The 25,885-nt window shown below is 36.2% G+C and overlaps 1 protein-coding gene across 16 annotated transcripts in view; it reads right to left on the minus strand.

The window, feature by feature from the left end:
- PTPRM (protein tyrosine phosphatase receptor type M) overlaps window positions 1-25,885 on the minus strand; it is an 866,690-nt gene that overhangs the window by 490,915 nt on the left and 349,890 nt on the right. For all 16 annotated transcript variants that reach the window (XM_054243977.2, XM_078347758.1, XM_002757062.6 and 13 more), the window contains exon 5: window positions 9,540-9,655. In XM_054243977.2, the coding sequence (XP_054099952.2) occupies window positions 9,540-9,655 (116 nt within the window). The remainder of the gene's footprint in view (window positions 1-9,539; window positions 9,656-25,885) is intronic.

Genomic DNA, 25,885 nt, shown 5'->3' on the forward strand with positions numbered 1-25,885 from the left:
CAAATTCTATGGTATATCAGTGAAAACATTCCCATGATAATCATTTTAGATTATAGAAATATCAAGGTTCCCCTCTTTTCTCTTAGAAAAAGGTCTAAAATTATCTGAGCTCAAAAACGAAATGTGAAAAATTTATTAGACTAGAGAAACACACTTTTTTCATGATTACATAGCTCATACACTGCTTGGTGGAATTATATGTCAAACTCTCAAAAAATATATATCTATCTCTAGGCCAACAGCTAAAAAATTGTTAACTCTAAGTGAGTTTTTTAAGAACATTAAACTCCTCAAATTAAGAACAAAAATGGTATTACATTCTTTACAAAAGTCAGATGGGGTAGTTTTAATTCATCTACTACTATGACACAGGTGTTGCCATCGTACAAACTCAAATGGAATATTCTTTATTAAAGACGTATTTCTTATGTTCATGGAACTCATGGAGAAAAATAAAGGCGTACGTCTATAACTTTTAACAGAGAGGCTATGGCAAGAAATTTTTAAAGGAAGAATTAGAAGTTTTATGACAGAAGAAGAAAACCTAGGGAAGGAGTACAAGAAATGAAGGTTTAGAAAAGATGATATATTTACCATATTTGCTTCTAAAATTACTCTAATATATGTCTGTTTTTATTAAGCAGTTTTTGCAACTCTGCATGATACTTGCTATCTATTCTGAAACAGTAGAGACATGACTATGTTCTATATATTGCTCCTCTCATCAAAGACCATCTTCTGAGCAGGAGCTGTAGGCCTAAAGCAAGCATCCCAGAGAGAATGGGTTTCCTCTGTCTTGTTCTCCCGCTGTAACTACAAACCTGCTCTAAGTACAAACCTGCTTTCAATGCTCACCGGAAGGAGCTACATGATTTGTCTGGGTAGTCAGTAAGCCCCTGCATTAGTAGGTATTCACTGAGCATTTTGTTATGTGACAAGTACTAGTCTGGGTGCTGGGTTGTACCAGTGTTTTTAACAGAGTATAGCAGTCCCCACTGTTCCAGGGGAGATATATTTCAAGACCCCTAGTGGATGCCTGAAACCATGGATAGCTTCTGTCATGTCTTCCATGCACAAACTTAATGCTGTGTACATCTTAATTAAGCACTTACCATGCACTGTGACTGTAACTTTTGCAGTCTGAGGTACGACAGCAAAAGTAAAACAATTTTCTTTTTCCTTCTTCACAGTTTCATGTACAGAAGATTATTTCTTACTGTAGATTTTAGCAAGGAGTGCAAACAATTTTATTCTTTCCTTATTGAGAACTTTTACCTTTCACTTAAAGGAAGCACTTTGTGCCTTCTCTTTGGCATATCCAAATTGCCATCATCACTACTCCTGTGCATTGGGCCAGTAGTTAAGTAAAGTAAGGGTGACTTGAACATAAGAACTGTGATCCTGAGACAGCCTATCTGTCTCCTTAGTAACTACTGGGTGGGTAGTAAGATTAGATATCTCCATAACTATTGGGTGGGTAGTGGGATTTGCTGGACAAAGGGATGATTCATGCCCTCAGTGGGACAGGATGGGACAGAGTAAGTTTTCATCGTGCTACTCAGAATCATGTACAATTTAAAACTTATTAATTGTTTATTTCTGGAATTTTCCATTTGACATTTTCGGACCATATTTTCATTGACCACAGGTAACAGAAACCGTGGAAGGTTAAAATCTCAGATAAGAGGGGACTACTTTACTTTACAGTAACATCATCTGATTTCCTTTTCTATTTGTATGAACTAATGCTTATTATGGGATCATTTTAAAAGGCTATTCTGGTGCATTACTTATAATATATGCCAAGCTCTGCTTGCAACATGATAAAACTCTCAATTATATTGTGCTATGATAGGTTTTAAAGTTCTAAATTTAACACAGATAAATCACAGTAAATCTGAGACTATCAGGTTAAGAGGCTAATATTATTTGAGATGCAAGATCATTCAGTGAAGAAAATTGTTCAAGAGTAAAACTTCACTCATATGTAAATAAATAGCAATATTTATACATAAGCATAAACCTGTACATATATATATACAGATATAAACATATTAGATATATAAAACTGACTTTCACTAATAAAATGGAGTTACCTATAATAAACATAAAAAACTGGATATACAACTCCACTAAAGTTTCCTACATTTTCTGGGCTTCTGTTTTCTTATCAATACAATTAAAAATTTAATTTGAAGACTGCTCCATATTCAGAGGTTACATAATTGTGTAATTAAAAGAGTAAGATATTTTAAAATGTGGAAACCTCTAATATCTATGAAGAGAAAGTCGTTATTTTCCAGGTTTCCACTGCAACTGCTACTCACTCAGCAAGCACACATCAACCCCTGGCCTGATCAAAGATCCTGTTCATCCATTGTTGAAAAGAAATCTCTCCTCCCTCTCTGACTTCTGCTCTCTGTCCTGGAGGCAGAACCTTTGTATTTCCCACCCATACTGAATGTGATATGCTTGCTAAGTAAGAGTAAGGAATGCAGGAACCTCTACAATGATTGCAAGAAATTAAAGAGTAGAAGTTACAAAAACACCAAAATGGGACCAGAGGCAGGGGAAGAGAAAGGCAATGGCCCCCATGCCACAGGTCTTGTAACTGCACATGCATGAGTCATCTACAGGTTCATAGACATTAACACTAGCTAGCTTTGGTTAACACTTTGATTTGCTGAAGAGCTTTATAAATATGAAGTCCCGAAAGAAATAAGCAAATGTAGGAAATAATATTTGGAATACTGAAGAAAGAACAATAAACATTTTAATACAACCATACATGGCTTAAAGGTCAGTGACTACATAAAAAATATACAACCTCAGAAGTTATCCATCAGCAAATACAAGTTTGTTTTGTTTTGTTTTGTTTTTTAATATGAAGTCTCTCTCTGTCGCCTATGCTGTGCTGCAGTGGTGCGATCTTGGCTCATTTCAAGCTCTGCCTCCCAGGTTCAAGCAATTCTCCTGCCTCAGCCTCCCTAATAGCTGGGACCACAGGCATGTGCCACAGCACCCAGCTAATTTTTGTATTTTTACTAGAGATGGGGTTTCACCATGTTGGCCAGGATGGTCTCGATCTCCTGACTTTGTGATCCACCCACCTCGGCCTCCCAAAGTGTTGGGATTACAGGTGTGAGCCACCACACCCAGCCACAAAACACAAAAGTATTTTTTAAAATATAAAAGTGTACAGAAGTATAAAAAGAAAATCTCATATTCCATTTTCTCTTTTCAGTGATGTATATATGTGTATATATATATATATATATATATATATATATATATACGTACACACACATACACATAGTATACGTATACAAACTTTGAGATGTTTTCAAAATGTGGGCTCAAAAAGTGATAAAAGAGTTGATAGCAAAAATTACAGTAATATTTTGGGTGCTTGAATGATTTCCACAAATACATTAAATTTTCGTATCTCACACTGTTGCAGTCCATGTTTATATGAATAGATTGCCATATCCGATAGCATACAACAAGTATCTTCAAGAACTGCATTGCATATTCAATACAAGAAAAAAGTTTACAGATGTTGTCTTTCTATCATCTGGAGAATTTTTAAAAGTATTCTGTAGCTAATGATAGATGTGCTCACACACTGGGTCTTACTCTATTGTTCAGTGTTGTAGCAAAACCAGTCCCACATTGGCAAACATAACCTGCGTGGTCCACAGATGGGATGAAGAAAACATAAACAGATGGGACACATCTGTTAATCATAAACATTTCTTCATTACTGTCATCGTCAGATTTATTTGTGTTATGTTATTTTGAAAGACTCTGACAGGGATTATATTTAATCTATATTTTAAACAATTGAAACTTTGGCCATTTTTCAAAGGTATGGATCAATACGACATATAATACATATAAAGTTTATTTTCTGTGGCCAGGATGGCACCTTGATATTAATGATGTAATACTGTTCACACCCAAATTCTTCTAACAAAGCATAAGTACATAATGCCTATTCACCTACCTTCCTAATACAAGAAGATGGTAGAGCAGAATTACTTAGAGGTGAAATAAAATTAAAAATAAACTGAGTTGTATTATTGCCAGCTATGCCATCTTTCTTTGTGACCCAGGACAATCCTACACTTCCAATTTCTCTTCTATAAAACAGATAAACCACCATGACATACAACCATGAAACTCTGCAGCATGCCTACTTTGCACCTCAAAGGACTGCAACACAAGGCGTAAAAGTTATTGTAAATACGTCAGGCATGGTGCCTCATGCCTGTAATCCCAGCACTTTGAGCGGTCAAGGCAAATGGATCACTTGAGCCCATGAGTTTGAGAGCAGGCTAGGCAACATGGTAAGAAACTGTTTCTACAAAATATATATATATAAAATATGTACTTATTATATGTTATATATGTATTTATTATCTAAATATATAATAAACATATTTATTAACTAAATATATAATATATTTATCATCTAAACATATAATAAATACATATATTTATCATCTAAATATATTTATCTAAATATATAATAAATATATTTATTATCAGGAAGCTGAGGTGGGAGGATCATCTGAACTCACAGGATCAAGACTGCAGTGGGCCTAGATCATGTCACTGCACTCCAGCCTGGGTGACAGAGTGAGACCCTGTCATAAAAAATATTGTTAATGATTGCATTCAAAAACACCTATGCACCCCCAAACAAAGATGTATTATTAATTTCTAAATCTTGACTGACTCTTTAGAGAGGTGCGAATCACAGAAAAACCTCAAAATAATTTTTTTTTCAATTTTCTGCCTAAATCTCAGGATTATTTTGAGGACCCAAATGAATTTACATGCAGACAGGCGTTAGGGTATTACAACTCTAGATTAGAAAGACCTGGTTCATGACGAAAGGTTTACATCTCTCCACAACTTCTAAAGAATGGCCAGAGAAAAATGGTCAAGGGAGGGTGAGGGGTCCTGGGCAAGAGGGCGGGAAGGGCTCTGCAAAACCAGCATCTGCTGGAAACCCTCGTCACTATCGGAAGCTGCTTCAAACACATATAGATTAATAGAAACCATCCTTTCAGGTGAAGGACATGGGTCTTATTTCATAAGCTATTAATAAAATAAACATTTCCCCATAAAATGTCTCCCTAACTAGAGAAAACAAATTATTTAACAGTAAAATTATTGTAACATCACAAAGATTCACTAACCAAATAGTGTCCTGATTCCAGAACAAAGTAAGTTTCAGTAAAAAAAACGCAAAGTCACAACAGTTCTATCTGTGTCATCTCCTTCTTGACAGTGCAATGTAGAATGCTGCAGGACAATAAATGTTCACCAAAGACAAGAGGGGTCAGAAAAGACTCAGAAAGAGACAGAGACAGGCATTAAGGGATTGATTGTGAAAACAACTACCAACACTATCATTCAAATCTAATGAGAAAAAATTCATAGATGAGTACATGCAAAATTCAACATCAGAGTCAGACTGAGGCAACTGAATACAGGTACCAGTTATGTATTATCCCTGCCTGCTTTCTTTCCTGATTTGGAATGTGTGTTGTGTTCTGCTTCACACTAGTAATTTCTAACACTGGGTGTACACCAGGATTACTTGGAGAGTCTTTAATAAAGCATTGCATGCTGGGCCTCACCCTAGACAAATTAAATCAGAATCCAGAAACAGGCAAGACATTTGTGAAAAAAAAAAAAAACCAAACCAAAACAAAGCCCTTCCAAGTGGTTCTATAGTAGTCAGGGCTGAGAACTTTGCATTTAGACCCTTTTTATTTACCCCAAAATCCTAAGTAGCTTTCTCCATACCACATGACAAATTATCTTTAAAACAAAGTTCCTGGATGTGTAGGAAGTAGTGAAAGATTCCTAACCCATATAAGTGCTCAAGTTTAAGCAGTAACACACCAAGTCCAGGGCATTTGTAAAAGTAAAAAAAGCAAATCATGTCCTCCACAAACCTGTAAGACCTTGGGAATATCTAAGATGACTCTGTTGAGGTGAGAGCTTAGACTTAATATAGTATTTATATTGTATTCTCTCAATATAAATATCATAAATACTAGGGGGCAAAATATATTTTTCAATGAAAATTAAGATTTCTAGAGTTAAAGGAACAAATAGTTTCATTTTTATAAGGTATTTAATACTCTGTGGAAAATGTCAACAGAAGATGTTTGTCTCATCATTAATTATCACAGATGGCGAATCTTGATTGTGTTTAATACCAAATAGCCATTATCTGAGAAAACTATTCTGAATTCTAACATCAAGAATTTAAAACAACTGGGAAATGGGTTAAAAGGAGAAAAGAATTTAAATACTGAAAACAGTTTTCACAAGCTGCAAAAAGCTCAAGTTAGTAGTTACAAAACTTTTAGAGACAGGCCGGGCGTGGTGGCTCAAGCCTGTAATCCCAGCACTTTGGGAGGCCGAGGCAGGTGGATCACAAGGTCAAGAGATTGAGACCATCCTGGTCAACATGGTGAAACCCTGTCTCTACTAAAAATACAAAAAATTAGCTGGGCATGGTGGCACGTGCCTGTAATCCCAGCTACTCGGGAGGCTGAGGCAGGAGAATTGCCTGAACCCAGGAGGCGGAGGTTGCGGTGAGCCGAGATGGCGCCATTGCACTCCAGCCTGGGTAACAAGAGTGAAACTCCATCTCAAAAAAAAAAAAAAAAAAAAAAACTTTTAGAGACAAAGAAGAAAGCAAAGATGAATATGGGATATACAATATAACCCTCTGCATACACTTCCTGGCCAGCAAAGTCTCTAACAGGGACAGTAGGACATGAAAAAAGAGAGTGACACAGGACAGAGGGGTGGGGCATCTTGGCAGAGAAAACAACACTTTTTAAGAAGCCTCTCCAGAATGCATTCCCCATCATGACAATACATTGCTGATTAATCTTGGGACAGTACATTCAAATGTCTCCCATTTTCCCCAGAAAGAGAGGAATAAAAATACTAATGGGTTGGGCACAGTGCCTCACATCTGTAATCCCAGCATTTTAGGAGGCCGAGGCAGGAGGATCATTTGCAGCTAGGAGTTTGAGACCAGACTGGGCAATAAGGGAGACTCCATCCCTATAAAAATGACGAAATAATTAGTCAAGCATGGTGGCATGTGCCTGTAGTACCAGCCGCCTGGGAGGCTGAAGTAGGAGGATCACTTGATCCCAGGAGGTTGAGTGTGCTGTGAAGGTACCACTGTACTGCAGCAGAGAGAGACTCTATCTCTAAGACAAATACAGAACAAAACAAAAGACTACTGATTTAAATTGCACCGATTAAAAGGAATAAAGGATGTAAAAATTACAGAGTGTCACACAAAGTCCCCCATCACAATCACAATTACACTGCAAGCCATGACAGGAGGTGGAGAGGTGGCACCTACAGAGACAAGGCTAGCATGCATAATGGAGTGGAAGCTAGTGGGGAGCACAACTGCGTACACAGAAGAGTTAACACCCGAAGGACCGTTCAACTCAGCAGCAAACTAAAAATAAATATATAATATTTTCATTTCTTTTTTTTTTTTTGATATTTTATTTTATTTTATTGCACTTTAGGTCTGGGGTACATGTGCAGATCATGCAGGATTGTTGCATATGTACATATATGGCAATGTGGTTTGCTGCCTCCATCCCCACATCACCTATATCTGGCATTTCTCCCCATATTATCCCTCCACAGCCTCCCTACCCCTTGCTGTCCCTCCCCTATTCCCCCACAACAGACCCTAGCATGTGATGCTTCTCTCCCTGTATCCATATATTCTCATTGTTCAACACCTGCCTAAGAGTGAGAACATGCAGTGTTTGCTTTTCTCTTCTTGTGTCAGTTTGCTGAGAATTATGGTTTCCAGATTCATCCATGTCCCTGCAAAGGACATGAACTCGTCCTTTTTTATGGCTACATAGCATTCCATGGTGTATATGTGCCACATTTTCCTTGTCCAGTATATCATCAATGGGCATTTGGGTTGGTTCCAGGTCTTTGCCATTGTAAACAGTGCTGCAATGAACATATGTGTGCATGTGTCTTTATAATAGAATGATTTATAGTCCTTTGTGTATATACCAAGTAATGGGATTGCTGGGTCCAAAGGAATTTCTATTTCTAGTCCTTGAGGAAGTATCACACTGTCTTCCACAATGGCTGAGCTAATTTACACTCCCACCAACTGTATAAGAGTGTTCCTATTTCTCCACATCCTCTCCAGCAACTGTTGTCTCCAGATTTTTTAATGATGACCATTCTAACTGTCATGAGATGATCCCTCAATGTGGTTCTGATTTGCATTTCTCTAATGACCAGTGATGATGAGCAGTTTTTCATATGTTTCTTGGCCTCATATATGTATCCTTTTGTAAAATGCCTGTTCATGTCCTTTGCCCACCTTTGAATGGTCATTTTTTTCTTGTAAATCTGTTTCGGTTCTTTGTAGAGTCTGGATATTAGCCCTTTGTCAGATGGGTAAATTGCAAAAATGTTTTCCATTTGGTTGCCGGTTAACTCTAATGATTGCTTCTTTTGCTGTACAGAAGCTCTGGAGTTTAATTAGGTCCCATTTGTCTATTTTGGCTTTTGTTGCCAATGCTTTTGGTGTTTTAGTCATGAAGTCCTTGACTATGCCTATGTCCTGAATGGTTTTGCCTAGGTTTTCTTCTAGGGTTTTTATGATGTTAGGTCTTATGTTTAAGTCTTTAATCCATTTGGAGTTAATTTTAGCATAAGATAATATTTTTTAAAAAAGAAACCTACACAAAACAAAACAAGGAAGGATAAGGACAAAAAATCAACACCAGTCAAGATAAAGAATGAGCAGCCTCCAGATTAATGCTTAAAAGGAATAAACAAGAATGCAATTGGAGAATTCTAATGGAGGGGAAAACTCCAAACCTAGAGCTTCAAAAAGTGGGTGGCATTATCGTTAGAAGGGACAGGTAATTTAATTCCATTCATTCTGTCAGGATTCCTGAGAGCATGGATCTATCCACGCAAGCCTTTGCCATGCAAAACACATATGGTGGAATTTGAATAATTACAAAACAAGTTACACATTTGATCATTATACCAAAAAACATATAATTTAAAAACTCAAAAGTAAAATATTATTATTAATTTCTAAGTTTAGGCTTATAGCTTGGAAATTCAAATGGCAAAAAGGCCTATAAAGTGTGGGGTGTGTGTGTGATTCTTTCCATTTTTCTCAAGGGAGGACTTAGAAGAGTGTTATATTTTGTAATTTAATATACTGCCCTATAAGTAAATTGACAATGAGATATTCCAAGTAACATGACTAAGCATAAGCAAAGTAAAAAAGGAGAAAGTCACAAAGCGTGTGTAAACAAAAATAATTAGCTTTCACAGAATAATAAGAAATTTGACTGCTTATTAACAAAGAAGGAAACTCTCACTCTAAGACCTGACACTGAGTCTCTTTCTCCAGGTTTCTCCTTCAGGGTGAATGTATTCTTCTTGCTGGACTTTCATTAACTGGTGAAAATGAGTTACTGTACCTGTAACCAGAGCCTGTCTCCTACCACGGTCCTGCCGATGGCACTGCACTGGAAGGTAGCAAACCGGCCAGCGTTAACTTCCACATTCTGAATACGCAGGAAGTGGGGAGTCCTGGCTACATAAAGAAAAAGAATAAAAGATATTAAAAGTGAAGATTTGTAACTAATATATGTCTTTTTCAATCTATCTGCAATTTTTAGGCTTTCAATTTTGTTCACCTTGGGAAAAAATAATGCTTTTGCTTATATGAGCTTTAAAGATTTCATTATAATTTTAAAAGATATCATAAAAGGTTTTTATATCTTGTGTAAAAGAATAACAAAAAGTCAAGCATTCTGGAGTAGAATGAAACAGAAAGAAGATATTTTATTGTTCCTGCTGTGCAAATTATCATAGCTCAGCAGTCTTCTGTAAGAACAGATCTGTATTAATAAAGATTATACTGAAACCTAATTGATGTTTTGAACGAAAACATGTTAGATATTTACACCCGCCACATGAAAAGAACAGTAAGAAGTTAAATGATGTTGTCAAGGAAGTTTTTTAAGCCAAGTACACAGCAGTACATAATATATATTCTAATACAACTAACTGGTATGCAGCATTACTTATGTAGCATTTTTCAGCTACCAAAAAGACTATTCTAAAGGAATAAAACAGTATTCCTTTAGACATACTCTGTGAAATGATGCTGAGACTGCCACAGCATGGCAATGTTTGCTGATTCTTATTTTAAATTCAAAAACTAAGAAGAACCCCAAATGGTGAACACCATCGTCTTGTAATGTACATTGTCCATATAGGACAGCTGTTTAAATAAAGGATTATTCTATTCGATGTGAGAAGCACAGACCAATTTCTGCATCACACTGAAAACAGGTGTCCAGGAACTAGAATGATAATTCAGGACTTAAATTTTATGAAAAATTCTACTTTCAGGAAAACATTCCCTTATCCTAATAATGACAGAGTGAAAGAGTAACAAAGCATAAAGGGTGGGCACAGAAAAGGAAGCAGAGGATGATCATACTTTCTGAGAGAGACTAATAAATCAGGATAATAACTAGAATACATCTGTTAGACCTTGCCAGCTTTTTCACACTGCCAGTGTGTCTTTAGCCATGTCTAGACAATTTCAAAAAATGGGGCCCCACTACTGGGTAGAAAAGATTACAAACTAGTGCTTAGATAAGCCTGGGCAGGAATGGAAGTTGTGTTACTACCAAACAACAAAGAAAAACTTAATTTAATATCATAATACACAGGAAAGCCCCATTACAAATTTGGAGGCCACTAATAATTCGGACAAAGTATTCTTGATGCTCAGCATCACTTTGTTGGAGTGACTTCCAACAAAGCAATATGAGCACAGACCACTGTTTCTTCATACTAATGTATTAATATACAACTCTATGATCTCTGCTTTTCACTGACTTAATCAAATTACCCCTTGCTCAAGAATAACATAATTTTGTGGTTTTTAAAGAATCTCTGTAAAAAGTCCCAAAACTGAATTTCTCTGTTAGTCTTTATTCCTGAAAAACTCAAAGACCTATTTGTTTTAGAAAATGGAACCACATAATCTTTATTGGATACTTATGTACCAGAAACTTTTCCACTGAGTACTCACAAATGTTCTGTGAGAGATATTATCTCCATTTCCAAGATGGGGAACACTTGTGAGTGCTTGGCTAGTAAGTGTCAGAAGAAAAACAAACTCTGGTATATCCAGTTCCAAACCCCAGGCTCGGTTTATAAAGCCTCACTGCCTCTCCCAGACTTCCCACCATCTGTGCCTTTCCTTATCTTCATATAAGGGATGTGAGCATCCTTGGATTTTTGTATTGGGGGTGTGCTGGAACCAATCTTCCTTGGATACCAAGCAATGGCTGTATTTACTATAACCAGGGGATTTGCTGTTAGAATGTAACTTACATTTTTAATTTGGGAGTCAAAGATAACAACTGTGTAATATTCAGTCTTTCTTTGTTTACACCCATCCTTAATAAAGACATGTTGTACAGAATCAGTTATCACTTCTCCTTTGGAATTATTTTGTTCCTCAGTGTGGCTTTCTTAAGGACTTTCCATATGTTGTTACTTCTTTGGTGAGGTTAAGGGTGGGAATTTACACCTCTGTCCAAATTATATTTTGGGAGGGCCCTACCCTAGAACCAACTGATTGCCTTTGGCTTAGAAAATAGTGTTGCTTGGTTGGAAAAATGACTGCAAGAAAAAATATAATCTACCTAAGATAATACAGTTACACTTCAAATGGAAACCAGATGAAAACATACAAACCTATTAAGTATAGACACTTTTATAAGCAAATAACCCTTCTGAAATATAAAACAATTAACCTAAATGGAAGATATTAACTCATTCACAGGGTAAATAAAATAAACACTGTGGAATACAATCTCCTAGATTAGTTTTCTCCAAGAACATGAAAGTCAAACATTCTGCTAATGTTGTAAGTTTTTTCAGTAAATATTAAAGGCTTAGATAATCTTCCAAACTTTTAAGATGCCTAGATTCCCCTTGTTTAGTGCTATAAATCCTAGAACTATGTTCAGGTGGCAAGCAGATTAAGGCTGATATTATTTTAAGATTTGGATTTCAGCACATTTGTGTTCAAGCATCAATACTTCCTTCAGTCCTTTATTATGTCTGAATATATGCAAAAGTTCTTAAACTTAAATCTTCACAAAATTGTTTTATATGTAAAATACAGATTTTTAAAAGTATCTATTTTACTGTGGTGATATAAACAATAAACAAGCTGATGCAGCCAAGGCATTGTCTGTGCCTCATACTTAGCCCTCAAAAATGTTCCTTACTATTTCAAATAACTGATCTGTCTTTGGAAACTGGAAAAGAGCCCAAGAAAAGAGCTCTACAGCCAGAAATGTTTAGATCCCATGCTAAGCTGTATGCTCTGAGTCTTGCCATACTACTTTAATTGCAACATCAGGTGTATACCATCTTTAGAATAGAAATTTCAATCTATCTCATATTCAAAAAGAAATATTCTCTCTCTCTCTCCAAATTTATAGGCCCATTTGTCTCCTGGGTACCCTTTCAAAATGCTTTGCCAGCTTTCTTCTAAAATCTGTAGGAGATTTAAAAACTAAGTATCTTCTATGAATAACAAATAGGTTCTTAGCACAACTCTCCTATCCTCCCATTGCTTCCATATTCTGCTGCTTTTTACTAAGAAAGAATAGAGGTTTGGGGGTATTAATTGATCTCAAATCAGCCTTTGATCCCAAAACCAATAATTATCATTGACCAAGATGCAAATCTTTTTGTAGATGTTTCATTATTATTGATTCTTCAAAGTCTGCATAAAAATACTAGCAACAAAATCAGAGAAAAGTAATTTGTGAGATCAAAGTGCAAACTGAAATGGAACAAGAGGACTATCTCCTAACCTCCTTTTGCTTTAACTTACATTTTAACGTAATGTCATAGGTTGAAATGTAGGGGATGCATGCCAAACTGCCAGCATAAATAGAGTTAACGTAGGGGATGAATGCCCAACTCCCAAGAATAAGCAGAGTTAATATTTCTCCCTATTTGTTTTAACATATCATTACAAAAAAGGAAGCAGCTTGCTGCCAAAACAACCTGGTACTGAGAACCAATATATTTTGCAAACTTTTTTTTTTAATTTTACAATGGACATAAAACTAAATTTCCTCATCTAGGATATCAATCATTTTTAGCTATTTAGAGGTTTACCATTAGCAGCTAACTAAGTCTAGCAAGTCTATCACAGTGTAGTGCCTAATAATATTAATAAACAGCTAACATTAATTAAGTTCTTAGAATGTGGTAAGCATTGTTATAAGTTCCTTATGTACATTAACTAGTGTAATCTCTATATTTACTCTGTGAGAAAAAAAACATTATTATTATCTCCATTAGACAAATGAGATTATAGGTCCAAAAAGGCCAAGTAATTCTTGTGATAGAAGCAGAAAATTTTTCTCTTAACATGTTCAGGTCAAAGTTAGTTTTGTTCTCCTTGAAAGATAAGAATAGGCTTTAATAGAATAACTTTTCAAGTGGAAAAATAAATTCAACATTCTTATCAGAGAAAACTAAGCTACCCACTACATATAAATAACTTTTAGAAGTCAACTCTATCTTAAGAATGATATTCCTTTGGAGAAATGTCCAAACTGAGTTCCTGTATGTTTAAAGTAAAAGGTCAATTCCAGTTCCATGCATCTCTCAACCAAAGCACATGAATCTGTCTTTATTCACCAGAACATAATTCCAAAAACAATTCTAATTTGTGATTTGTCACAATTATTCTTATTTCAATCATACTGTTTAATAAATCTTCATTAAAAAACCTAAATTTGAGAGGGGCAACCAATGGGTGACTACACAAATTAATAATGGAAAGATTATTTTTTAAAACTAGAACAATTTTGAATTTTATAGGCCATATTGTAAATTTTGACATTTACAGAAATTTCTGACTTATTTCCCATTGTCCAAGTACTAATACAGAACAGTCTTGGATTCTGTATTCAATTTATCTGATATATAGCACATGGGTTAAACGGCTTTATCTCTTTTCACTATATTATTTTGTTTTTAAACTTCCATCAAAATAATGGGGCATACTTCTGTATAATTTTAAGATTTCAGAATTCAAGGCATCATATATCCAAGTTAACTTTGTATAATGTTTAACTGCCACATGGCAACATATATAAAAGATTATATAGCATGTCTAAGTGAGATTTATCCTAGGACTGCTAGATTGTTTTAACATCTTAAAATTAATCAATATAGTATGTCAGAATATAGGATAGAAACCATATAACAATCTTATAGAGAAGATGGATTTGGTAAAACTCAACTCAGCATTTAATGATTAGAAAAACAAAAACAAAAACAAAACACTCAGCAAACTAGGAAGAAAAAGGAAGTTCCTTCCTAAAAGCAAGCATTTACCAAAAAAACCCCACAGCCAACATCGTGCTGAAAGACTTAAAGCTTTCCTCTGACGATGAGGAAAAAGATAAGCACTTCTGTTCTTTTCACTTCTAATCAACATCGTACTGGAGGTTTTAGCCATGGCGAACCGGCAAGAAAAATAATAAAAATCATCTGGGTTGGAAAAATAGAAATCTGTATACTGTACTTGAAGGTGACACAATTTTGTATGCAGAAAATCCTAAGGATCCACCAAAAAAAAAAAAAATTAGAGCTAATAAGTTCATCAAGATCTTGGGATACAAGATCGATACACAAAATCAACTGCATTTCTACAAGCTAGCAATGAACAATTCAAAAATGAAATTAAGAAAATGATTCTATTTAAAACAACTTCAAAATAAAATACTTAGGAATAAATTTAACAAATGAAGAAAAGAGTAGAACTTATACTCTGAAAACTACAGACACTATTAAAGAAAATTTTGAAAGACATCCCACATTCATAGATCAGAAAGCCTGATAATATTAAGATAGCAATAACCCCTCACCCAAACCAATTCAACACAATCCCTATCAATACTCCAGCTGAAATTTTTTGGCTAAAATTGGTAAGCTGATTCTCAAATTCATTTAAAAGTACAAGGGATCAAGTCCTGGATATCCTAGTTAATTTTCTGTCTTGTTGATCTGCCTAGTATTGACAGTAGGGTGTTAAAGTCTCCCACTATTACTGTGTGGGAGTCTAAGTCTCTTTCTAGGTCATTAAGAACTTGCTTTATGTACCCAGGTGCTCCTGTATTGGGTGCATATATATTTAGAATAGTTAGCTCTTCTTGTTGTATTAATCCCTTTACCATTATGTAATGCTGTTCTTTGTCTCTTTTGATCTTTGTTAGTTTAAAGTCTGTTTTATCAGAGACTAGGATTGTAAACTGCTGCTTTGTTTTGCTCTCCATTTGCTTGGTAGATCTTCCTCCAACCCTTTATTTTGAGCCTATGTGTGTCTTTGCTTGTGAGATGGGTTTCCTGAACACAGCACATCAACGGGTCTTGACTTTTTATCCAATTTGCCACTCTGCGTCTTTTGATTGAGGCATTTAGCCCATTTATATTTAAGGTTAATATTGTTATGTGTGAATTTGATCCTGCCATTTTAATGCTAGCTGGTTGTTTTGCCTTTAGTTGATGCAGTTCCTTCACAGCATCAATGGTCTTTACAGTTTGGTATGTTTCTTGAACTCAGATCTGGACCAAGTGGACCTAATAGACATCTACAAAACCCTCCACCCCAAAACCACAGAATATACATTCTTCTCAGCACCCATCGCACTTATTCTAAAAATGACCACATAATCGGAAGTAAAACACTCCTCAGCAAATGCAAAAGAATGGAAACTGTAACAAACAGTCTCTCAGACCACAGTGCAATCAAATTAGAACTAAGGATTAAGAAACTCATTCAAAACCTACAACTACATGGAAACTAAACAACCTGCTCCTGAATGACAACTGGATAAATAATGAAATGAAGACAGAAATAAAGATGTTCTTCGAAACAAATGAGAACAAAGACACAACATACCAGAATCTTTGGGACACATTTAAAGGAGTGTCTAGAGGGAAATTTATAGCACTGAATGCCCACCAGAGAAGCGAGGAAAGATATAAAATCAACATCCTAATGTCACAATTAAAAGAACTAAAAGAGCAAGATCAAATAAACTCAAAAGCCAGCAGATGGCAAGAAATACCTAAGATCAAAGCAGAACTAAAGGAGTTAGAAACACAAAAAACCATCAAAAAGTCAGTAAATCCAGGAGCTGTTTTTTTTAAAGGAACAACAAAATAAACGGCTAACCAGACTAATAAGAAAGAAAAGAGAGAAGATTCAAATAGATGCAATAAAAAATGATAAAGGGCATATCACTACCACTCCCACAGAAATACAAACTACCATCAGAGATTACTACAAACACCTCTATGCAAAAAAAAAAACAAAAACAGTAAATCTAGAAGAAATGGATAAATTCCTGGACACTTACATCCTCCCAAGACTAAACCAGGAAGAAGCTGAATTCCTGAATAGACCAATAACAAGGTCTAAAGTTGAGGCAGCAATTAATAGCCCACCAACCAAAAAAATTCCAGGACCAGACTAATTCACAGCTGAATTCTACCAGAGGTACAAAGAGGAGCTTGTACCATTCCTTCTGAAACTATTCCAAACAGTACAAAAAGGAGGAATTCTCCCTAACTCATTTTATGAGACCAACATCATCCTGATACCAAAACCTGGCGACTAAAAAGAAAATTTCAGGCCAATATCTATGATGAACACTGATGCAAAAATCTTCAATAAAATACTGGCAAACCAACTCCAACAGCAAGCACATCAAAAAGCTTATCCATCAAGATCAAGTTGGCTTCATCCCAGGGATGCAAGGATGGTTCAACAAACACAAATCTATAAACACAATTCACCACATAAACACAACCAAAGACAAAAACCACATGATTATCTCAAAAGATGCAGAGAAGACCTTAGACAAAATTCAACAGCCCTTCACGCTAAAAACTCTCAATAAATAAGGTATCGATGGATCACATCTCTTTTTTTTGGGGGGAATGTTTTTTTCTTGATAGTTTCCCTTTGGGTGGGCTGAATTAGAGGCCAGCTGCCCTGTAGATTCCTAAGTGCACAAGGCAGAGATGCATGAATATAGATATTTTCCTCTTCCTTTTTTTTTTCTTGAAAGAAAGAAAGAGAAAAAGAAAGAGGGAGAGAGAACAGGAGTCTTGCTCTATTGCCCAGGCTGGAATGCAATCTAAAATTAGGTATTTAAAACCTCTTTTATGCCAATAATTGTGCTTAACAGCAGAGACAGGAAGGAATAAGGGAAGAAAATAACAAACAGCCAACCAATATTTCATTTAAGTCTGTAAAATGCTATGCAAATGCTGAAGAGTGATTTACTTCCAATTATGTGGTCACTTTCAAAATAGGTGTAATGTGATACTTAGAGAAATGTATGTTCTGTGGATCTAGGGTGAAGAATTCTATAAATATTCACTGAGTTTACTTGTTCCAGGTCTGAGTTCAAATCATAGATGTCCCTGTTAATTTTCTATCTCGTTGATCCGTCAAATATTAACAATGTGGTGTCAAAGTCTCCCACTATTATTGTGTGGGAGTCCAAGTCTCTTTACAAGTCATTAAGAACTTGTCTTATGTATCTGGGTGTTCCTATATTGGGTGCATATATATTTATGATCATCGACTCCTGTTGTTGCCATTGATCCTTTTACCATTATGTAATGTCCTTCTTTGTTTCTTTTAGTCCCTGTTACCATTAAAGTCTATTTTGTCAGAGACGAAAGTTACAACTCCTGTTTTTTGTGTTTTTTTGTTTTTGTTTTTCTGTTTCTTTCTCTCCATTTGACTGATAAGTCTTCCACCAACCCTTTGTTTTGAGTCTTGGTGTGTCCTTGCTTATGAGATGGATCTGGATACAGCCTACCAATGTGTTTTGACTTTTTATTCAATTTGCCTGTCTGTGTTTTTGATTGGGGCATTTAACCCATTTAAATTTAGGATTAATATTGATATTTGTGAGTTTAATATTGTCATTTAATGCTAGCTGGCAATTTTACCCATTAGTTGATATAGATTCTTCATTATGAAGATACTCTTTACCTTTAGGTAAATTTTTGGGATGACTGATACTGGTTTTTCCTTTCTGTGTATAGTGCTTCTTTCAGAAGCTCTGTAAAGCACACATAGTGGTAATGAAATCTCTGAGTGATTGCTTGTTCATGAAAAATTTTATTTTTCCTTCATTTATGAAGCTTAGTTTGGCTGGATATGAGATTCAGCCAAACTGGGTTGAAAATTCTTTTCTTTGAGGATATTGAATATTGAACCCCACTTTCTTCTAGTCTGTAGGGTTTCTGCTGAGAGATCTGCTGTGAGACTGACAGGCTTCCCTTTATGGGTAACCTGACCTTTCTCTTAGCTGCCCTTAGTATTTTCTCCTTTATTTCAACCCTGGTGAATCGAACGATTATGTGTCTTGAGGTTGCTCTACTTGAGGAATATCTTTGTGGTGTTCTCTGTATTACCTGGAATTGAGTACTGTCCTGCATTACTAGGTTAGGAAAGTTTTCCTGAATAGTATCCTGAAGAATATTTTCCAGCTTGGATTCATTCTCTTCATGACATTCAGGTACACCTATCAAATGTAAATTAGGTCTTTTCACATAGTACCATACTTCTTGGAGACTTTGCTCATTCCTTTTTACTTTTTTTTCTCTAATCTTGTCTTCTTGTTTCATTTCATTAAGCTGGTCTTCAACCTCTGATATCCTTTCTTCTGCTTGATCAAATTGACTATTAAAACCTGTGCATACTTAGCAGAGTTCTTGTATTGTATTCTTCAGTTCCATTAATTCACTTATATTCCTCTCTAAATTGTCTATTCTCGTTAGGATTTCGTCAAACCTTTTTTCAAGGTTCTTAGTTTCTTTACATTGGGCTAGAACATGTTCTTTTAACTCACAGGAGTTTCTTATTTTCCACCTTCTGAAGCCTAATTCTGTTAATGTAACGCACTCGTTCTCCACCAGGTCCTGTTCCCTTGTTGATGAGGAACTGTGATCCCCTGTTGAGGCCTCGAGAGGCATTCTGATTTTGGGTATTCTCAGCCTTTTTACGCTGGTTTCTTCCCATCATTGTAAATTTATCCACCTGTTGTCTTTGTAATTACCGACTTTCAAATTAGGTCTCTGAGTGGACATCCAACTTATTGATTCCCAGCGCCGGAATCTGAGCAACACACTGCACTGGCTAAAACAGCGGATTTAAGATTCACGGTTCTTTTCTGCCTGGGAATCTCCGGTCTGGCTTCCTTCTTGAGTCCCTTTTTCAATCAGCTGAATAGGTGACTCTGCCTTCCCAGAGCTCCAAGCATTGACCAAAAGGGGACCCAATCCCGTTTACTCTGCACCGAGAACCGCCGTGCCGGGGCACCGGCAAAACAGCCACACCAGCCACAAGAGTCATGCTGGCGACCCGTGGGGCTCCTCCACTGGGAATCTCCTGGTCCATAAGCAACAAAAATTCGTCTGAAAGTGTGGCATCCTCTGGTTCTCTGTGCTTTCACTGGGAGCTACAATCCTGAGCTGCTAGTTATCAGCAATCTTGGATCTCTCTCCTGGATCATGTCTCAAAATAGTAAGAGCTATTTATGAGAGTCCCACAGCCAATATCACATTGAATGGGCAAAAACTGGAAGCATTCCCTTTGGAAACTGGCACAAGACAAAGGTGCCCTCTCCCATCACTCCTATTCAATATCATGTTGGAAGTTTTGGCTAGGGCCATCAGGTAAGAGAAAGAAATAAAGGGTACTTGAATAGGAAGAGAAGACATCATATTTTCCCTGTTTGCATATGACATGATTGTATATTTAGAAAACCCCATCATCTCAGCCCCAAATCTCCTTAAGCTGATAAGCAACTTCAGCAAAGTCTCAGGATAATAAAGCAATGTGCAAAAATCACAAACATTCCTATACACAATAGACAGCCAAATCATGAGTGAACTCCCATTCACAACTGCTACAAAGAGAATTAAATACCTAGGTATACAAAAAGGGATGTGAAGAACCTCTTCAAGGAGAATTACAAAACACTAATCAAGGAAATAAGAGAGGACACAAACAGATAAAAAAAAAAATTCCATGCTAATGGTTAGGAAGAATCAATACTGTGAAAATAGCCACACTGCCCAAAATAATTTATAGATTCAATGCTATCCCCATCAAGCTACCAATGACTTTCTTCACAGAATTGGAAAAAACCACCTTAAACTTCACATGGAACCAAAAAAGAGCCCTCATAGCCAAGACAATCCTAAGCAAAAAGAACAAAGCTGGAGGCATCATGGTACCTGACTTCAAACTATACTATAAGACTACAGTCATCAAAACAGCATGGTACTGGCACCAAAACAGAGATACAGGCCAATGGAACAGAACAGAGGCCTCAGAAAGAACACCACACAACAACAACCATCTGATCTTTGACAAACCTGACAAAAACATGCAATGAGGAAAGGATTCCCCATTTAATAAATGCCCTTGGGAAAACTGGCTAGCCATATGCAAAAAGCTGAAACTGAATCCCTTTCAAAAAACCTTATACAAAAAGTAACTCTAGATGTATTAAAGATTTAAACATTAGGCCTAACACCATAAAAACTCTAGAAGAAAACCTAGGCAAAAGTATTCAGGACATAAGCCTGGGCAAGGACTTCATGACTAAAACACCAAAAGCAATGACAACAAAAGCCAAAACAGACAAATAGAATCTAATTAAACTTAAGAGCTTCTGCACAGCAAAAGAAACTAACATCAGAGTGAAAAGGCAACCTACAGAATGGGAGAAAAATTTCACAATCTATCCATCTGACAAAGCGCTAACATCCAGAATCTATAAGGAACTTAAACAAATTTACAAGGAAAAAACAGCCCCATCAAAAAGTGGGCAAATGATATGAACAGACACATTTCAAAAGAAGACATTTATGCAGCCAACAACCATATGAAAAAAAGCTCTCCATCACTGGTCATTAGAGAAATGCAAATCAAAACCTATCAGTTAAAATGGTGATCATTAAAGAATCAGGAGGCAACAGACACTTGAAAAGATGTGGAGAAAAAGGAATACTTTTACACTGTTGGCGGAAGTGTAAATTAGTTCAACCATTGTGGAAGACAGTGTGGCAATTCCTCAAGGATCTAGAAACAGAAATACCATTTGACCCAGCAATCCCATTATTGGGTAGATACCCAAAAGAGTATAAATCATTTTATTATAAAGACACATGCACATGTATATTTACTGCATCACTATTCACAATAGCAAAGACTTGGGACCAACCCAAATGCCCACCAATGATAGAATGGATAAAGAAAATATGGCACATATACATCATGGAATACTATGCAGCCATAAAAAAGGGATGAGTTCATATTCTTTGCAGGAACATGGATGAATCTGGAAACCATTGCTCTCAGAAAACTGACACAAGAACAGAAAACCCAACACTGCATGTTCTCACTCATAAGTGGGTGTTAAACTATGAGAACACACAGACACAGGGAAGGGAACATCACACACCAGGGCCTGGAGGGTTGGGGGTAAGGGGAGGAATCGCAGGGGGTAGAGGGATTGGGGAGGGATAGCATTAGGAGAAATACCTAACGTAGATGATGGGGTAATGGATGCAGCGAACCACTACCATGGCACTTGTGTACCCATGTAACAAACCTTCACAATCTGCACATGTACCCCAGAACTTAAGTATAATTTTTAAAAAGGGAAAAAAAGAATAAAGGTAGGTTTCCTAGCAAAAAATAATTTAAAAAAAAGCACAAGGGATTCAGAATAGCCAAAACAATAATGAGAAAGGAACAAACCCACTGGTCCCAATTTCAAAATTTACTACAAAGGTACAGTAATCAAAACAGTATCATACTTGTAGAAGACCATTCATAGAGGCCAACTGAATAGAACTGAGAATCCAGAAATAAGTCTTTATATTAATTAATTAATTTTCAACAAGGGTACCAGGGTAATTTAATAGGGAATGAACAGTATGTCAACAAATGGTTTTGGAATAAGTGTATATCCATATGCAAAAGAATGAAGTTACCCCACTTACTTACACTGTATATTAACCTAAATAGCTCATAGACCTATATGTTAGAATTGAAACTAAAACTCTTTGAAAAAAACATAGGAAAGCTTTGTGATACTGGAAGAAATATTAGAGACAACTCCAAATAAGACAACTGGAACAAGTGATGAAAGAAAACACAGAAAATTGAACTTTATCAAAATTTAAATCTTTGTGCTGTAAAGGTTGCCATCAAGAAAATGAAAAAAAAAAAAAACTTCACAGGTTGGGGGGAAATGTTTTCAAATCATATGTCTGATAAGGAACTTGTATGTAGTCAAAAAAAAAACTCTTACACCTGAATGATAGAAAAATAAATAATTTAAAATGGAGAAAAGATCTGAATAGACATGTCTCCCAAAAATATATATAAATGGCCAATAAGCACATGGAAAGATGCCTAACATCATTACCATTAGCTAATCCTAACTACAAACAGAAGCCACCTCAAACCCACAAGGATGGCTGTTTTTTTTTAAGACAGAAATAGTTGCAAGAATATGAAATTTTAAATTTTCATACACTACTCTTTGACATGGAAAATGGTGTATCCAATTTAAAAAACAATTTCACAGTTCCTCAAAATGCTAAAAACAGTTACAATGTGACCCAGAAATTCTGCTCCTAAGTACATTTCTAAGAGAATCATACCCAAGAGAATTGAAAACGAATATTCACAGCAGCATTATTCTTAATTATTCCCAATCTCTGCTTTTGTTGCTTCATTCTTTCCTAGCTTTGTTTGTGTGTTTTGTCCAATAGCCCAAAGGGGAAAACAACCTGAATGTCCATTATCTGATGCATGCTTACATAAAATGTGGTATATCAATACAGCAAAATACTATTTGGTTTTAAAAAGGAGTGAAATATTGATATACACTACAACATGGATGAACTTTGAAACATGCTAAGTGAAAGAAGCCAGACACAAAGCACACATAGTGTGACTGCATTTAAATGAATATGGAGAACAAGCAAATCTACAGAGATAACAAGTAAATTAATGGTTGCCTAGGGCTAGAAGTGGTGGTTGACGTGAGTCAGGAGAATAGGGTCTAGAGGCAGAGACTCTAAAGCTGAATAATGCTGACTTCCTAGAACTAAATCAAAAGGAGAACCCCAACTTTACACATCCAAGTGACAAAAGGACCAGAGCTACTTCCTTTGCACGCTGCTTCCCCCAACTTTTTCTGGACAGATGAAAAATTGAAAGTGTTATGACTGGTCCCCTCCCACAACCAATCAGGCTGATCTTGAGCCAAGTTTTCATTTGCATAGGAGTATAACTTTGTAACTTCACTTCAGCCTCTTGATTGATCACTTTCTGCAACCAATCAAATATTTACGGAGGGTGTAACTTCGTAACTTCACTTCAGCCTCTGATTGGTCCCCTCCCACAACCAATCAGGCTGATCTTGAGCCAAGTTTTCATTTGCATAGGCGTATAACTTTGTAACTTCACTTCAGCCTCTTGATTGATCACTTTCTGCAACCAATCAAATATTTACTGAGGATGTAACTTTGTAACTTCACTTCAGCCTCTGATTGGTCCCCTCCCACAACCAATCAGGCTGATCTTGAGCCAAGTTTTCATTTGCATAGGAGTATAACTTTGTAACTTCACTTCAGCCTCTTGATTGATCACTTTCTGCAACCAGTCAAATATTTACCGAGGGTGTAACTTTGTAACTTCACTTCAGTCTCTGATTGGTCCCTTCCCACAACCAATCAGACTAATCATCAGTCAGTACTTCAGTTACATAGGGTGTATACCAAGTAACCAATGGGAAACCTTTAGAGGGTATTTTGAACCCCATGAAATTCTGTCACTGAGATCTTGAGCCACTTGAATGGGCTGCTCCCTCCCTGCGAAGTGTGCTTTCATTTTCAATAAATCTCTGCTTTTGTTGCTTCATTCTTTCTTTGCTTTATTTGTGTGTTTTGTCCAATTATTTGTGGAAGACACCAAGAACCTGGACACCCTCCATGGGTAACAAGAGAAAATGAAGAATGATTATTAACTGGTAGTGGGTCTTTTGGGGGATGATTAAGGTATTTTAAATTTAATTATGGTGGTGGTTACATAACTGTGAATACACTAAAAACTACTGAATTGTACACTTTAAGTATGGATAAATTATGTGAGTGATAGGTTAATAAATCTATTAAAATTACATATGGCTCTTAAGACATAAAAATACATTATCAGTTACCATAAGGTAATAAGAGAAATGCCCATATATGCATAGCTCATAATATATTTAAAAACAGGAGACAACATTAGGAAGCTATTATATTAAAATGCTTCTTTTCTTAGCAGGATTACTGAACCAAATTCCAAATACATTTTTAGTGTGCATACCAAATGCAAAAATTATCTGTTTATTAGAAGTGGTCGTACGCTAGAGAGCTGCTGATTCTGCACAGCCATTCCACAATTCAGGCTGATCTTGCATCTTATTGTCACTACATTAAAGACAATTTTATGAGCAACTGTATACTTATATCAGAATATCTAATATTAAAAAATGTTGTAATGCCTACTCATAAACCTATATGAATCCAAATAAGAGCCTTTACGGTGAAGCAAATGAGATTCAGCAATTTTGCAGCCATTTGGAAAGTATAGTTTTAGATATAAAATATTATGCTCCTTTAGGATTTAAATTTAATGAACATCAAAATTTCAAAATAATTGATTATTATGAAATCCTGAAAAGAAATCACATAAAATATTACCTGTAAAGCTTTCCATTTTGACAACAAACTATTGCCTTCTTTAAATGTTTATTTGCATGCTTTCCCCATTAACTTAGAGATTCAGGAAAAAACAACTATGGCAGAGCCATCATCAAAACCATTTAAGGCTTACAGTTCACAATGCTGTGTACCATACATCACCTTAGTACAAAGCCTGTTTTGCAATTTTGTGCCTCCTAACAGCAGTTCCTAAAGCCAATTAGGAACTAGCACAGGTATTCTCCAAAGGAGAGAACATAAACACCATTTCTATGGCCATAGGAAGCTGTCTGCTATGGTAAGAACAAAATTGCATGACGTTTAAGAAAGGCACTGATAAGCATGAAGTCTTTAGGTCTTTGCTGAACACAATGACTAAAATCCAGTAGAATGGAAGGGGCTACACTTCAGAAGCTATTATGTTGGCCACTGGCCAGATGTGGAAGGAGCCCAGGACACCTAATAGAAAGCCACGTGCAACCCTGGCTGTAGCCACTACACCTGCATTCAGTATATCCACCTTGCCGTGGGGTCTGCCTTAAGAAACATGGAGGCAGCATATGTCATTAGAGTGCTCAGCATGCAGTTACTGGATCTTTTTTTTTTAACCTCCTAGTAAGAAGTGAATCAGAGGCCACGAACTTTGTGCATATTAGAAGATCTCATGGCACTTTTCTAGCTGGAGGCTATTACTCTGAGGATTTGGCTGAGTTCCAGCTCAGGTAATTGTATTCTGCTTCCTAAATTTGTCCTGCTGTTTCAATTAGGTACAGTCTTAATAGTTTTCCTCCCTTTTCAGGAAATGGGAGGTGATAGAGAATCTTCTTGAACTCCCCAGTCTTGCTGACAACAGAAGAAAGACAAATATAACATGATACAAAAGTAACACCTGCCTTTGTAACAAATGAAT

This window comes from Callithrix jacchus, chromosome 13 (genome assembly GCF_049354715.1).
Source record: "Callithrix jacchus isolate 240 chromosome 13, calJac240_pri, whole genome shotgun sequence".
NCBI lineage: Eukaryota > Metazoa > Chordata > Mammalia > Primates > Cebidae > Callithrix > Callithrix jacchus.